Genomic DNA, 16472 nt, shown 5'->3' on the forward strand with positions numbered 1-16472 from the left:
AAGAGTATCTTATGAGTTATACATAATAATATAAAAAGTAAGACAACTATCAATGATTAGACCTCCGTTTACACGAACGAATTTGACTTTAAGGTATAATTTTCAAAGCATTGTAATTGTAGAGCCTAATAAAAGTGTGAACCATAGCTGATAAACGAAAATAAGTATTTATACAACTTAGTTAGTCGCCCGATCGTATTGCGATATATTTTTTGTTTTAAAATAAGCAACATAATATAATTAATGTTATAAGGGAAATAATGTCCAGCCAAACCTGTAATCGCAGTATTTAAATTAATATATGTCCACAATTCACAGCTTTTTCTTTTTATTTCTCAAACATCTTAATAATAATTCAAAATTATTCCATTGCAAAGGGTTCTTGCAATTTTATTCTTTATGAAATATGCCAAAAAATATTATATCATTTCTAAATTTATATAAAATATAAGTTGGTTAAATATAAAAATGCGATTGGGATTTATCTACAAAGTGTAGATAAATAGATAGATAGACTTTTCTGAAAATAAATTACAGTTTTAAAAAATAATAATATTAAAAGGCTAAATTATAAGTTATAAATACTTAGATATGCATAGCCACCACGAAGTTCCCTGCAACTAGAACCTGTTGTGGATATAACTTAAGAGTTAACTTATTCAACATAGAAGCACTACACTTACTAATTATTTATCAAAGTTAAAACTACCACCGGGTTCGGAAAAGAAAATACCCTAAGCTGCAAAGAATCGGCATTTTGTAACATTTTTCACACTTGGTGTGTTAAAGGAGGATGCAAATTTTCGTCCCACCCTCCAATAGTTTACGTTTATTGGTATAGTAACTTTTCGTTTCTTAACGTTCAGCTTAAAGGTTCCTATCTAACGATATATTACACCTGGGTGGGACCAGAGTTCATACAAATCCTGGCATTAGGGGGAGAACATTTTTTCTTCTTCTTTCATTCCGAATTATATTGTTAAGGTAAGGAATCAAAGGATCAATCTCTAATTCCATAGTAAAATAATTTCCGTACCAAAATTTCATGTCGAAAATTGTCAGACATGTTTTTAGTATACTAGTAATTGCTTTAAGATATTTTTTCGAATATTTTGCTGAGGGTTGGTTGAACAGATATTGGCCTAGAGTTATTAGCGTCTGAAGAACTACAACTATAACAATAACACAAAACAATTTGTGCTTTAAATATGTAATTTTAAATTTTAAAAACACTCTGTATATGTATTTATTTCGGTAATGATAAAACAGAAACCTGCTGATAAATAATCTATGATAAGACTAAAGACAAACTATGACAAGGTTAAATAAACTCACATCGTAAGAATCAGGGTCATCGCTTTCCGAAATCGATGTAAAGAGATGGTTAAGAGCTCTGGACATTAGACCGCTCATCGTGTGTGTTTTGCCAGCTCCAGTTGCTCCATAAGCGAAGATCGCTCCTGCTATGCCACGAAGTGTATCACCAACCAGAGGCGCACATATGACTTCATAAACATCCTCCTTTTAAAAAAATAATAAACAGTGTTAATCCAACATATACATAAATTGCAAGCTTCATATTAGTTTTTTCTATAGGTACATAATAATAATCGATAAGGACATTTTATTTTTCAATTACAACCTTTATTGAACATTTCCTTATAAGCAAACTTAGCCAGATAATGTAATAAAAAGTACATACGTTCTTATCTTTTATATAATTTATTATCCCTTAAAAATAGAACCGTCGAAATCTATAAATTGAACAGCTTTATAGGAAAACATTTATTAATTCACAAATAATTTTCTGCAAATTAAACTATTATTCATTTTCAACGGCATACATACTTATAATGGGTGAATACAAACTATGCTGTATTTTGCTATTTTTTATACAATTTTCCAATTAAATTCTCACTAACTGAAGAATTTACGACTAAATAAAAAAACAGATAAGGAAAATGGTTACATTAAATACCAGTCTTGAATAAATCCGTAAATTAAATCATCTTCTATTCTATTTCAATCATACTTCATTAAAAAAATATAGAGTATACAAAAAAACTAGATATAGATCGTTTATAAAAATATTTAATTCTAACAAAAATTCTGAGTAGCATGGGATGGGTACACAATTTAAAATCGACGTCATAAATACTACGATAATTAGTGTATTTACTGATATAAACATACTTGAGTACTATCCTCGCCGAAGACGCGGTCATATACGTAATGTTTATCGTTGGCGCGACGTTGTCGCAGCACATCACGGCGCACATCAGCCTCCTCTTCTAGGACTAGCATCTGTTTTTATCAACGACTCGAATAAGTGTCTTGATATGGTTTTGTTAGATTTATTTATACGGGCTTAATAAATGAGAAAATTTAATAAAATATATTGTCCAAATGTACATATGTATATGATATAAAAGTAATATTATATAATATCGTAAAAACATCCTCTTCTCGTAAAAATGTTTAGAGCTTACTCATTCACGCTATTACTGCGCATTGATGGACATGCATGAATTTCACCCAACACATGCAAATTTCACAATGTTTTGTTTCCAATGTCGAACATCAGATATAAAAACAATTTAAGTACGTGAAAATTCAGTGATGAATGATGAATTATGTATAAAATATAAATCACTAATTGCATATTATGTAAATTATTATATATTAGTATAAATAGGGCGGTCACCTTATCGCTGACCACGTGGACGATACGGGGACCTTCATCGCCGCGTAGCGGTCGTACTCTCACCGATACCTAAGCGTAAGTTAATACTTATTAATTAGTAATACTTTAATTAAAGTGCATAAGGAAATATAATATTATTGAATTTAACTTCTTGACTGTTACACCGCCGTGACTAATAATTTAAAATAATAACAAAAATAGAATTAACTTTAATAACAATGACACATTTATTTTTAATATTTGTATTTAATTACAGAACAACTGTAAAAAGTAATTAGGTATCTTTATCGTTCTAATTTAGATGTGTCATCATAATTTATAGTTCGTAGGATTTAGCCCTTTTAGGATTTAGGATGGCTAGGCTTTAAAGGATTTTCACAGAAGCTTTCATCCCTTTTATTTGTAACTAATTACGCGACCGGCGTCATTAATCCAAACCGACAAATCCGTCCTTAGTGCCAATCTACTGTGTAAAAGGAACCCTACCTATGCAAATTTTCATTTGAAAAATTACCCCAGTATTTTCGTCTTTGCGTTGATATGTCAGTCAGTCAGTCACTTATTCTTATATATTTTAATAGTATAATCAAAATAATTTATAAGATTTATAAACATATTATAGTTCTTATATTTTTAAGAGAACCAAACACTAATTCTTACTCTTAAATATAATACTTTTTTTAAATAAGAAATAAAGAGAATAAAATATCATTAAAAAAAATGGTTTCATTGCTCTACACTCTCAAAAATAACGAGGTTGTATAAACCAAGTCAGTTGCAGAAATTGGATTTAATAAGGGTAAGAAAAATAAGGAAATATCTCGAATTTCATATATTTATGTTGCATGTGAAAAAATGCACCCGGCAATCGCATGTCATTATTAAACCGTAGGTCAATAAAAAAAGGATCTCGTTGAATCCTTGAAGTAAAAATGTGGCTCCAACTACTAGTGGCTAGATATAAGGACGTAGAACTAGAGGTCCTGGGTTAAAATCCCAGGTTGGGCCAATAAAAAGTTAATAATATATAGAGATGGTAGAATAATATCAATTGTACCTCACACGTAACCATTATTCATTAGGTTGCTCACATGACCGATTTCGAACACGGTCGGAGAGAGTACAGATGCAGCACAAGCTTTATATGCATTTCGAGACATAGAATTACTACTACTATTTCGAGTAAGGATAATTAAGAATTTCGTGAGAAAAAATTACACTATAACATTTTACTGGCCCGTCCCGGGATTTAACAAATCAAATGCAGTGCAATCTGCTTATTTGCAAGATATCAAGCCTGCATTTCAACATAAGTGTATAAAAGAATAGCTCAAACAACTAGTAGGTATGTATACAGACTTAAGACAACTATAGTAAATCAGTGACGGTCAGTTAATTTATTTGAAATAAAAAATATGTATATATTTACAAAACTTCGAGTTTATTACCATTAGTTTCTCTTCACTAATGGATCGACCACTGCTGTAAAATTTATCCGAGTTCAAGATGCTCTGAGTCATGATCTTTAAGTTCTCTTTAACGTTAAACTCTCTTTTTACACTTTTTTAATATTATAATTGCTACGCACAACACTGAAACCGTTATCAGATATTAAATAACTTAAGTATTAATAAGCAATTAGCGAACACAGTTATCTCCAAACTTGTAACAATAAATTATCATACTACACATACAATATAACTCAAACGTGCAGTATTTACTCCTGCATGCCTCCACATGGACTGATAGCTGGTCAAAATATAGCCTTCGCTTTGAACGGTCGCTGGGGTAACAGCTAATAACCACAAATGAAATTTTTATGCGCCATTACCCCTCGTATATTTTGAATACGGTAGCCAGTCTAATGCATTAAATACCTTGACATATTTACTTTAATGTATGCAACTTCAGAAACATATTTTTCTTTTAATTTTAACTATATAATACCATAATTAAAATATATTTTTTAATAAGTCGTACGAAATTATTTTAACTGAAATCTTTTGCTTCGATAATCTCAATGGTGCAAGATAAAATCAAAATTTTAATTAAAAAATCATACTTGGTACCTACGTAATAATCGAACACAATGTTAAGTAGAGTTATCGTTTATCATAAATTTAGTAATATCTATACAAAATTGTAAATATTGTTCATCTAAATAATTGGCTTTTAGTGTTAAACATTAAGTTCAGCCTAGGCCAAGCTAGTTAAGCGTAAAGTATTCAGGCCAAACTAGATTGTCCTGGGCTAAACTAATATATCCTGACACGCGTATGTTAAGCCGATACGGCCTAGGTCAAACTAGTTTGATTTGATATCGAGTTTGGCCGGTAACATATGTAGGTACCCTATATACTTACCATAGAAGTTTTTGATGCATTTTATGTATATCTATCGTCTCATTTGCATAAGTTTCGTATTTCATGTATAAAATAGTACTTTATTTATAACTTCCATATTTCTTTAATCGGCCATTAATCCAAAGAACATCATCAGATCACCTTTGACGAGTTCACTAGCAGTAAGTGAACTCGCCGCCTAGTAACTCGCTCAATCTAATCGAACTGGAATCAAGTTTCACATTCAAAAACTTTTTTCAAAGAAAGTAAATTAGTAAATTTATTTAGGCTTTAGAATATATGAATGGTTAGTATTTTTCTTATCTAAAAAATAAGAGACCCCAGGACTAATTCCATTATCGTTATTATAGCGTTAAAATCTTCGTAGCTGTTTTTATTAAAAGCAGACGACCTAACGAGCCATTTAATATTGAGCGATCAACTCCACTCAGGGGTAGATCTAAAAAAGTGCGCCTATAGGCAGAGGCCGATTTTCAACTGTCCACCTATGTGCTTAGATCCTTAGAATATTGAATTCTGTAGGTAAGTCGCCACCTATGTTATAGTTCTAATAATGCTGTAATCCTAAATGTCGCTGGCATGTAAGCAATTTTATCATCATTATTTTTAAAACGTAACTTACTTGCTAGTAAATTAGTCGCGTGTCATCGGCACTATCGCTATTAGTACCAATATATCGCCCGCTTTTACATTCTTCGGCCAGTAGCAGGTAAGCAAGATTAATGTAGACGAGCCTTTATGCATTTTTTATTACGGTATTTTCTTTTAGTTATTTAACTAACTAAAGGACTTAAATCAAAAGTAACCAATGAGGATTTGGGCTTAAAAGAAAACATTATAAAACCTTTTCATATATAATTTATTAATATTTTTTCTGAACTTAATTTTATTAAATTATTTTTTTACATGCCATATAACAAATATTAAACTGTGCCAGGAGCAAGTAATTTAACACCTCTATCAAATAATTTAAAAAGATATTGAGCTGATTTCGGTTCGAAGGTGTACATGTGTTCATCTTCATACTTATTACTTAGATATTTAATAGTCAAATGACCAGATACATCTGCACTTAAGCCTGATGATAAACTTTCTACCTCTGCTAAAGTATTTGCTTTATGGGAAAGCAGATTTGCTAAAACAAATGTTATATCATCATCGGATGCTACATTACATTTCAGTATTAAATATGAATTGCTCAAACTTCTAATAAGATCAATTAGTTCTTTACATATTTCATTCACTTGTCTAATACTTAATTGTAAGTCAAATAAATGAGACACTCCATCAAATATTACATTTACAGAATTAAACTTTTTGTGCATTTCCAATAATATTTCCTTTATTTTTAACCATATTTCTTGAGATGTCAAACATTTATTGTCTAATATAGAGTCTGTTAATTCTTCACCTACATCATAAAAACTAATAATACCAGAGTCTACAGATTTTTGCAAATTATAGTTCATTTTAAGACCAACATGATGATAATGTTGTAATGAGTTATGCGCTGATATGACAAAGACGGCATTTTTATTTTTTACACAGTGTCCAAGAACACAGCTTGTAATAAAAGAACTATCACAGCCATTTAATTCTTTCACAACAATTATTCTGCTTGAATCATAGGTTTTGTCCAACTGCAAACTTGTCAGTATATCTGAAGTCATTCTGAAATAAAATTACAATTATACTTAGATAAGTATTTTTTATCATAAATTTCATAAAATTAACAATTTTTTTTGCACACTAAAACAGTTTTTTAGTATGCATTTATTTAATGTAACTATAAGTAATCTATTAATAAAACGTGTACACGAAAAACATCCGTAGTTTAGAAACGTAACTGTACACGATACATGGTCTGTTATAGCGGTACTAATTGAATTTCGTACCGGTAACACTGTTACATAACTAAAGACATTAATCATATAATAAATTAAAACAAGATCATTCTTATCAATGTGGCTGTGATTACAGTAGAATATCTTTAATATTGTGCAGAGTGATTGAAAGTAAGTACCTCTTAAGTAATTATCGCTCCACGATGCTAAATTAATACAAGTATTTAATAAAATAAGTGTTACGTTACTTCTTCTTGTGTACAATATTTTATTATTATTACACTATTGATGTTAATAAAATTTGTAATCAAAATCGTGTCATATCATTAACATGACATTCTACAATTTTTAGGTTATGTTTATTTTATTACACACAAAAATAGTCACCCTATAAATATTTAATTCTGGTTTACGCAATCCATATAATAATAATTTCTGTTTTTATTAAATTATTTTAAACAAATGTGTTATTGTACTAAAATTATATTTGTGTCTATAAAATAGTAGAATATTGACTTATGTTTGAATATATTTATGTTTTATTGTTATAAGTATTAATATTAACTAATTTTTAAAACGATATAATAATGTAATATCCTTCGGACTCGGTGTTATTGAACGCAAAATTGCACGTCAAACGTCCTTAACAGACTCAGTTTGCGAACTGAGCATGTCACTTATCATTTTGTCAAATGTTGAGACGATATTTTGACAAATTTAAATGACATGTGACAGTTGGACTTGAAACGAATAGGGAAAGTGTAGGCATTTATAATAATGTATTCATATTTTATATGTATTATCTATTTTGGCTTAACACAGTGCTAATGACCAGTATCATGCCTTATAAATAACTACAACTGCTGAAAATGTTACATAACAGACGACGGAAGTTAATATAAATTACTCTTCACAAAGTTCCAGATCATGAAACACATTATATTGCACTGAAAAGTAGTAATTGGTAAAATTTGCAAATTAATACATTTTTAGAATGGGAAACGGAAAGGAAATTCGTGTATCGCAATGGTACTTTGGCGGACTAGCTTCTGCTGGAGCCGCTTGTATAACTCACCCTCTGGACTTATTGAAAGTTCAAATGCAGACACAAAAAGGAAAAAATATTTCGATGTTTCAGCTTACGGGAATAGTTTTAAGAAATCAAGGTAGTATAGATATTTTATATTAATCAAGTGTTTTTAAATACCATTTTAATGAGTATATTAAGTTTAGTCTTGAATACATTACAAAATATCCTGCTTATAGGAGTCATGGGACTTTATAATGGTATCTCAGCCTCTCTCTTACGTCAACTCACATATTCTACAGCCCGATTCGGAATTTATGAAGTAGCAAAACAACAACTTACTCCCAAAGATGTAAGTTATCAAATAATTATATAGTTAATTTTATATCTTATCATTATTTAAATTCCAATCCTTGTAACATTATTAAAATTAATTGTCTTAAAAAAAATTATGCTTCTAAAAATGCTGTAAATATTCTTATCTTTTTCTGAGCTATTAAATTGACATTGTTCCAATATTTTCTCTTATCTTAACAGATCTGCCTAAGAATTTTGAGATTGAAGAGCAATTGCCATATTATCTATATAATCACTTCCTTTTTATGAGAACCAGTTATACATTTTTAATTAATATTTATTGTGCCCTGTAAAAAATAATAATATTAAGAATATATGATAAAAATTGGAAACCATGATTTTAAAAATATAATTCTGGAAAACACACAAAGTCCATCAATACACTCAAAATCAAAATATGCATGGTCAATCAAACATTTATTTCAATAATAAAACAATATTCCATCTATCGGATCTATGTATCATAAAAATGCTTTTTCCTAATACTAAGTATTCTATTCAATAGTCACATTTTGCTTGATTCACAGGGTTCAGCAATACCATTCTATATGTCAGCATTTTTAGCTGGTTTAGGAGGTTTTGCTGGAGGTTTTGTTGGAAACCCAGCAGATTTAGTAAATGTGCGCATGCAAAATGATGTCAAACTTCCACCAGAGCAAAGAAGAAAGTATGTATTTTTCATATTTAGTCATAAGCTATTGTTATATAATTATTTTTAACACTTATCTAAAGTTACCACATTTTCAAATGATATGAAATGTAAACAAACTCAAAAATCCTTGATAATACACTAATCTAATGTTTGCACATTTACATGTCTGACGGTCTGCATGTAAGATTTTATGTGCTAATTACTATCACAAAAACATGATTTATATTAAAGTATTGAACTTAACAGCTTTTAAAGATCTGTCATTCTGATATCTATTGTTTGATTATCATTTATTATAGTGGGTTACAAATTTTTGTTGATATTGTTATTTTATGGCTCTGAATACAAATTCTTTTGATCCATTTACTTTTTATGTCAATTCATGAATAAAAGTAATATACAACCAAATCACACTATTTCAATAACCATTAATTATTATCAATTAAGAAGTGGGTTATTTCTTAATCCTGTTTGAGAGTAAATTATAGCACAAAATAAAAAATTATATAATATTCAGGGAGATTACTACTTACTACAAATTTAGAAAGGTTTAGATTATTTTTAATTTTTAAGTCATAAATAAATTGCTTTACAGTGTGTAAATTAAACCTGTCTGACCGGTGAAGTGGTTATTAGGTATTGTGAGTCATTTATATTTATGTAATCATTTTTAAAATACTAAGTAAAATAAATTATACCAAATAAAATTAAAATTTAGTTTAATTAAATGACGAAAATCACATGGTAACACAGGTGCGGGCGACAGTGCCCGGTAGGTATTTACCTGTCAGGTGGCGAGGACATGAAGTCATGACCTCAGTTGATCAGCTGTTGTTAATCATTTAGTTACAATAAGAAACTGAATTGCCTTTGTCACTGTTGTTTGCTCACCATAGTAATAAATGAACCATATACTCATTTTGAACCAATGGTTGCATACTCCTTTATTATTTATTTATTTCAAACAATTAAAACACAATAACCAACATATTATATGATACTGACTACAATAGTATTAAACTGTGTCATAGTTACTACACCTGTAAACTTTAGTTCAATGCAATTAAATATGGTATTCCTTAAATGCTTCTATTGTTTACATATAATAAGTATTATGATCCTAAATATATTACATTCATTTTTAGCTATAAGAATGCAATTCATGGGATTTATCGTGTAGCAGCACAAGAAGGAGTCCTGCGTTTGTGGGCTGGGGCTTCTATGACATGCAGCAGAGCAGCATTAATGACTATTGGCCAACTGTCATTTTATGACCAGATAAAGACAATATTGCTAGCATCGCCTTATTTTGGTGATAATGTGGCAACACATGTGATGTCAAGTTTGCTAGCAGTGAGTGTCGAAAAATTAATCAATTGTATTTTCTTGAAGTAAGGTATCATGCAAAACATATTGCTTTAATATTTTAATAATTTCAGGGAGCCATTGCAACCACACTCACACAACCAGTAGATGTCTTAAAAACACGAGCAATGAATGCAAAACCAGGTGAAGTTAAAAGCATTTTTAAACTGATTCAGAATACTGCCACTGAGGGACCTCTAGCATTTTTCAAAGGCTACATTCCAGCATTTGTAAGACTTGCCCCGCACACTATCCTCACATTTGTTTTCTTAGAACAACTAAGAATGAACTTCGGTTATATTAAAAACATAGGTGTATAATTTCAGGTTTTAGTTTCAAATATACAAAACTTTTAATGACGACACTAAATGGCCTTGCTATCTCATGTTATTTTAAATTTTAATAGTATAACGGCAACTAAGTCTATGTTGTTATAATGTGGTGGTTAAGTTTTTTTTATACAATGAAATTTTATACAATTTTCTGAAAAAGAGATTACATAATATATCATTTAGGCAAATAAATTAGAATTGAGTGTTCAAACATCTAATGGGTGATGCTTTATAGATTTAATTTTTGGCTGATTTTTATATTTGTAGCTGCATTTAGATATAATAGTCTATATAAATATATTAAATTCTAAGAGATCTGTGCACTATTTTCGATAGTTTTTACATATTACTTTTTATTTATTTTTTAAAATTTTATTACTTTTTTATACAGTGTAAAAGTTACCATAAATAGAAGTTTAAAAAAAAGTATCTCTATGTATCATATTTATTTGGCTTTAAGCCAGTGTTATCTCATAGAGAACAGATAAAATCAGAATATGAAGTTTGTTACATTAGACTTATTGTTTTCACTTTATTAATACATATTTCATATTATAAATATGTAGCATATTAATTTTTATACATGTTATACTTTTATTTAATTTTTAAATTACTTTACAAGAAAATTAAAAGAATATTTTTTATGATTAATATTTAAATACAAATTATGTATTCGATTGTTATGTATAATATGTTATAGGATATATAAAATTCATACTTTTAAATTTGTGATAATTATGAGTTTGACACAAATGTATACACAAATTTATTCATAAATACTAAACACTTATTGCCAAACCATGGCCTATGAAAGTAGAATTGTTGTTTTATAATTGGTTATCTCCTATAGACTTGACATATTGTCAGAAATATTTATAAATAATTGAATCTGATTTTAAACTGCCAATAAAAAAATACTTGTCATATTATATTAATAGAAATACAAAATATTTATCATGATATCCAGTGCCAAAGTTATTGACAAATATTATTAATAGCAAAATAATTTATGTCTACCATAATTTTATATAAACTTATTATTTCTTATCTATTGTGATCTATTTTTTTTTGGAGACAGTAATTTTACATTCCTGCATAACTTTTATAGAACTTAAAGTATTATATTATTAACTTATCTAAACAAGAACAATTAGTACAATTATTTATTTATTTATAATATTATCAAATATTCTTATATATTATAAAATAATGCAAACATAAAACTGTAATGTAGCAATTTATTTATGTATTTTTTGAATGCATGTTTCTCTGTAGAAATTAAAATACCACAAAACAAAGTTACATAATATGAAGTTTTTATGTAGTTATTTTAATAAATGTTTAAACTATCAAATTTGTTTTGATAGTCATAGGACGTTGTTGCAGATTTTGACAAATTGTCCTTGTTGTTAGTGGTTGTGCATTAAAATGTTAAACATTGACAATATTGTATTATTAACCTTATACAAAACATTATTTTGAAAAACACAATTACCAATAGACTTCCTCGGAGTAAAATAATTAAAAAAACCTGGATCACCATAGGTTTGCTGAAATGCATAAGAACTAGGGATAGAATGCACTACAAATTAAAGAAAGAGGTAAATAATGAGACTAAGAATTACATACAAACGTTACAGGAATTTTGGTAATCAAATTAAAAAAAAACGTAAGAGGGAAACGAAAGAAAGAAATGAAATTAAAGCCGCTGGAAATAATAACAAAAAAATATGGAACGTAATATAAAATATTTATAACTTAAATAAAACTACAAACCAACCTTTTGAACTCCTTAATATAAATAAAACACCCCTGGAATCAGTAAACAAATACTTTGCAAGCATAGGTGCTGATCTGGCCTCAAAAATAACCTCAAACCTGCCAACCACCTTCACTAATATCTTTAGAACATCATCTATACAAAACTCATTCGTTCTCTTAAGCACTACAAAAGATGAATTATGTAGACTTAAAATCAAACTGTAGTCCTGGCTGGGATGGCATAACGTCCAAGGTACTCAAGTGTCTAATTGAATTTATTGTGACTCCGCTCACCTACATTTTTAATAGATGTTTATCCGGAGGTATATTTGCTGTTTCTCTCAAGAAATCCATAGATATTTGGAAGATAAAAATTTAATCGCAGATACACAATATGGCTTTAGGAAAGGAAAATCAACCTCAGATGCAGTTCATTCTCTTGCGGATTTCATAGTAGATGATACCAGACTTACATTTCACGGTAAAACATGGAATGAAGTATTTGAATTTGCACACGAAGGCTTTAATACGGTTAATCACTGGATGGCTTATAATACCCTCACTTTGAATCCAAGTAAAACTCAATACATAGTTTTTTCAATACGCAACACACCTAATAATACAATATCACACCAATTAGTAGCTCATTCGTGTAATCTAGCAGATCATACCAAACGTACATGTCCCATTATTAATAAAACAGATCAAACTAAATACTTAGATATAACAATTGATAAAAATCTTAATTTTAAAGGGCATCTAAAACAATTAAGTCAAAAACTCAGAAAACTTACATATGTTTTTAAAAATATGAGACATATCGCTGACTGGACCCTCATCAGGACTGTTTATATATCATTATGTCAATCTTTAATAGCATACTGTTTAACTGTATGGGGTAGTTCTAATAAAACGCACATAATTGAAGTTGAAAGAGCTCAAAGAATGATACTTAAAGTAGCTCTCTCTAAGCCACGCATATTTCCTACTGTAGACCTATATAGGGAAGCAAATGTTCTAGCAGTCAGAAAACTTTACATTTTGAACATCATTTTAAAAAACACTCCAGGATTAAGGCCTCACTGATTGATACAGCTGACTCTAGAAGATCTTATGAAGTATGTAAATCTTTAATGGTCAAAACATTTTTTGCCCAAAAATTCTTTGATTTTAAAGCAGCCAGGCTTTACAATAAATTAAATAAATTACTCTCTATTTCAAATTTATTAAAATTCGCATGTAAGAGGAAATTAACTGACTGGCTTTTAAAACTGGACTATGAAGAGACCGAAAAATTATTAATTTAATACAATAATAATAAACAAGCAATTGCAGTAAAAAAAAAAATCTACACACCATATATACACAAACACAAACACACACCCATACACATGCGCTCACACGCACATATTCACAAGCATACATTATCTCTTTATTTCTATTAGCATAAGTATAACTTATTACTAGATAATATATTGTAAAAGCTTTAGTGTTTCTCCTGTTTTCTATAAAATTAAACAAATAAATAGTTCCTTACTCAAGAGGGGGAGCCAGGAGACCCTTAGCACAGGGCAACCTAGTTTGGGGTCCTGTATCCCACATATAACTGTATTTATATATATTATAAAAAAAGAAAATGTAAACATTATTGTCTGTGGGAGAGAATAAATAAATTTATTATTATTATTATTATATTATTATCCTAATATCTTTCTTTTTTATTTAAAGATTACGCAGCAAACTTGAAGTTTGAAGTTACGTTTAAAAAAAATAGTTGTATTATATAATACTATAACAAGCCCTAAAGTTATCTAAAAACAGTTATGTTTTTTTAATTTGATCAAAAGACATGTAGCCTATTCCAACCACAACAGGAATAAACCTTAATAAAAAATTATCAATTGATGCGATATCATTGGACGAGATCTTAAATAATCTATGATATTCACTACGAATTCGCGAAAAACTGCGTTTTCAATGTCTGCGAAGTTGTAATCGGAACTTCGAAAATTAAATTAATGTGGTAATAACTAGTTAAATGGAATAGTAAAGTAAAAGTAACAGCCTGTAAATGTCCCACTGCTGGGCTAAGGCCTCCTCTCCCTATTTGAGGAGAAGGTTTGGAGCTTATTCCACCACGCTGCTCCAATGCGGGTTGGTGGAATACACATGTGGCAGAATTTCGATGAAATTAGACACATGCAGGTTTCCTCACGATGTTTTCCTTCACCGAAAAGCACGAGATGAATTATAAACAGAAATTAAGCACATGAAAATTCAGAGGTGCTTGCCCGGGTTTGAACCCACGTTCATCGGTTAAGATTCACGCGTTCTTACCACTGGGCCATCTCGACTGGAATAGTATTATATTATAAATAAAGGTAATTAATCAAAAAATGTTTATAGTGCGTAATACAGCAAAACAATTACAAATCACAAATCATGCAATTTGTAAAGCCGTTTGTTATCTTTATTCCTACTCCAATTGGATACTCCAATAGGGTATACAACCTTTTCTTCCAATGTAATACATACATAGTAATAATAATACATAATAATAATAATAATAATAATGTCCTCCAGACCGATTTCGGCCACGGCGGCCAATCTCAAGAGAGATTAGCCAACTACGCAGGAGATATTATAGTGCACAAGTGTGTGCGCGAACACAGGTGCACTCTCTATTCCCTAACTCTCATAATCCGATGGGACGGCAATCCGACACGACCGGAAAGAGTTCAGGCGCAGGACCAACGGCTTTACGTGCTTTCCGAGGCACGGGAGTGTACACACTTCCAACTTCCACACTCCGGGCTGCTACTGAGAATTTTCTGACAGAAAAACCCAATAACTTTTTATTGGCCCGACCTGGGAATTGAACCCAGGACCTCCGGGTCTGCTGCCTTATATGAAGCCACTAGACCAACGAGGCAGTAATAATAATACATACATAGTAATAATAATATATAAATAGTAATAATAGTATTTTTTCTACTACTTCGCTAATCTATTGATTCGTTCGTTGGTAGAACTAAATGTAGTAACGATAAACGTAATCATATTAAAATTGTATTATATTACTGAATAATTTTAGAAAGTTGTGCAGTAATAATATAACCATCTACCTATTTTTAACTACTAGTACTAATAAAGAACTATGTTTGTGTATGAGAGTATAGTATCTACTATGTAAAATATTTGAACCTTTTGTCTTTGCCAAAAATGCACTGATTGGTCGATCTGCGTAAAATTTTCGTACACTACGCCTAAGTGACACTAGCTATCTTATTTTTTTTGTTATAGTTTAAATAGGCACTAGTAATAACTCTTTCATACGACATGGCAATGTAGTGAAATATGAGTAATGTAAAACAATGTATGTGTTGTGTCACGAAATATGTTTTGTTAGGATATAAAATGTCTAATTTAAAAAAAATAGAACATTTTTACAGATATATAAATAAATGAAAAATAAGAAATCTTGTCATAGATGCACTAATTAAAAATACAGCCATAAAAGAACACGAAACCTATTTTTAGAACCGAATTGTACTGGTTCTCAATTCGTCTATATTCTTAATCGGTTTTCTTTAATGTAATTTATATTAGGTATCAGAAAAAAAACGTCTTTGTTTCGAGATATCGAAATTATTGAATGAATATTTCAGATTTTTTTCAAAAACATAAATGAAATGCATAATCATATCATTAAGATAATTTTATTTTCACAAAACAGTTATAATATATTATTTAAAATATCTTTGGACAAAAAATATCTTACATCATATACAACAAACACCATTACAGATAAAATATTATAAATGGTATTACACACATTAAATATTTATTAAAATATAAACACGTCACAGATTATGTAAGTACTAAGTTTATAATACCAGACATTAAATATTGGTATTGTATACTTCAATATATAATAATATTATAAATTTGACAGTTAAAAATGTACAGTTTTTTGGCATTAATTATATCTAAATTTTATAATAGTACAATTTGATTAGTTAATATAATAAAAAATAAACTTGGAATGAGTATTCGAGTATTTTAAC

At 29.4% G+C, this 16472-nt stretch overlaps 3 protein-coding genes across 7 annotated transcripts in view; 1 reads left to right on the plus strand and 2 right to left on the minus strand.

Moving 5' to 3' along the window:
- The window catches only part of LOC126770855 (kinesin-like protein KIF19), a 20358-nt gene extending 16134 nt beyond the window's left edge, over positions 1-4224 (minus strand). For 2 of the 3 annotated variants that reach the window (XM_050490455.1, XM_050490454.1), the window contains exons 1-3: positions 2490-2602; positions 2194-2304; positions 1336-1521 (exon numbers count right to left, since the gene is read on the minus strand). In XM_050490455.1, coding sequence (XP_050346412.1) covers positions 1336-1521; positions 2194-2304 — 297 coding nt within the window. In that variant the 5' untranslated portion in view covers positions 2490-2602. Of the gene's footprint in view, positions 1-1335; positions 1522-2193; positions 2305-2489; positions 2603-2704; positions 2774-4152 lie in introns of those variants that run through there. The other variant, XM_050490456.1, reaches the window with a different exon arrangement.
- On the plus strand, positions 2747-12086 carry LOC126770856 (mitochondrial dicarboxylate carrier). Of its 2 annotated transcripts, none has more exons than XM_050490458.1 (6): positions 2747-2779; positions 7905-8077; positions 8178-8290; positions 8823-8962; positions 10093-10300; positions 10387-12086. In XM_050490458.1, exons 2-6 carry the CDS (start codon positions 7906-7908, stop codon positions 10630-10632), a joined length of 879 nt encoding a protein of 292 aa, XP_050346415.1. In that variant the 5' UTR covers positions 2747-2779; position 7905; the 3' UTR covers positions 10633-12086. The 2 variants fall into 2 exon arrangements, with proteins under 2 accessions (XP_050346415.1, XP_050346414.1); XM_050490457.1 differs by lacking the exon at positions 2747-2779 and adding an exon at positions 6932-7082.
- Positions 5910-7242, minus strand: LOC126770857 (uncharacterized). Of its 2 annotated transcripts, none has more exons than XM_050490459.1 (2): positions 7091-7242; positions 5910-6738 (listed from the first exon to the last, which is right to left on the minus strand). In XM_050490459.1, exon 2 carries the CDS (start codon positions 6735-6737, stop codon positions 5991-5993), a length of 747 nt encoding a protein of 248 aa, XP_050346416.1. In that variant the 5' UTR covers position 6738; positions 7091-7242; the 3' UTR covers positions 5910-5990. The 2 variants fall into 2 exon arrangements, with proteins under 2 accessions (XP_050346416.1, XP_050346417.1); XM_050490460.1 differs by lacking the exon at positions 7091-7242 and adding an exon at positions 6963-7037.
- Positions 12087-16472: the final 4386 nt, after the last annotated feature.

The sequence above is a fragment of the Nymphalis io genome, chromosome 9, assembly GCF_905147045.1.
Source record: "Nymphalis io chromosome 9, ilAglIoxx1.1, whole genome shotgun sequence".
Classification (NCBI taxonomy): domain Eukaryota; kingdom Metazoa; phylum Arthropoda; class Insecta; order Lepidoptera; family Nymphalidae; genus Nymphalis; species Nymphalis io.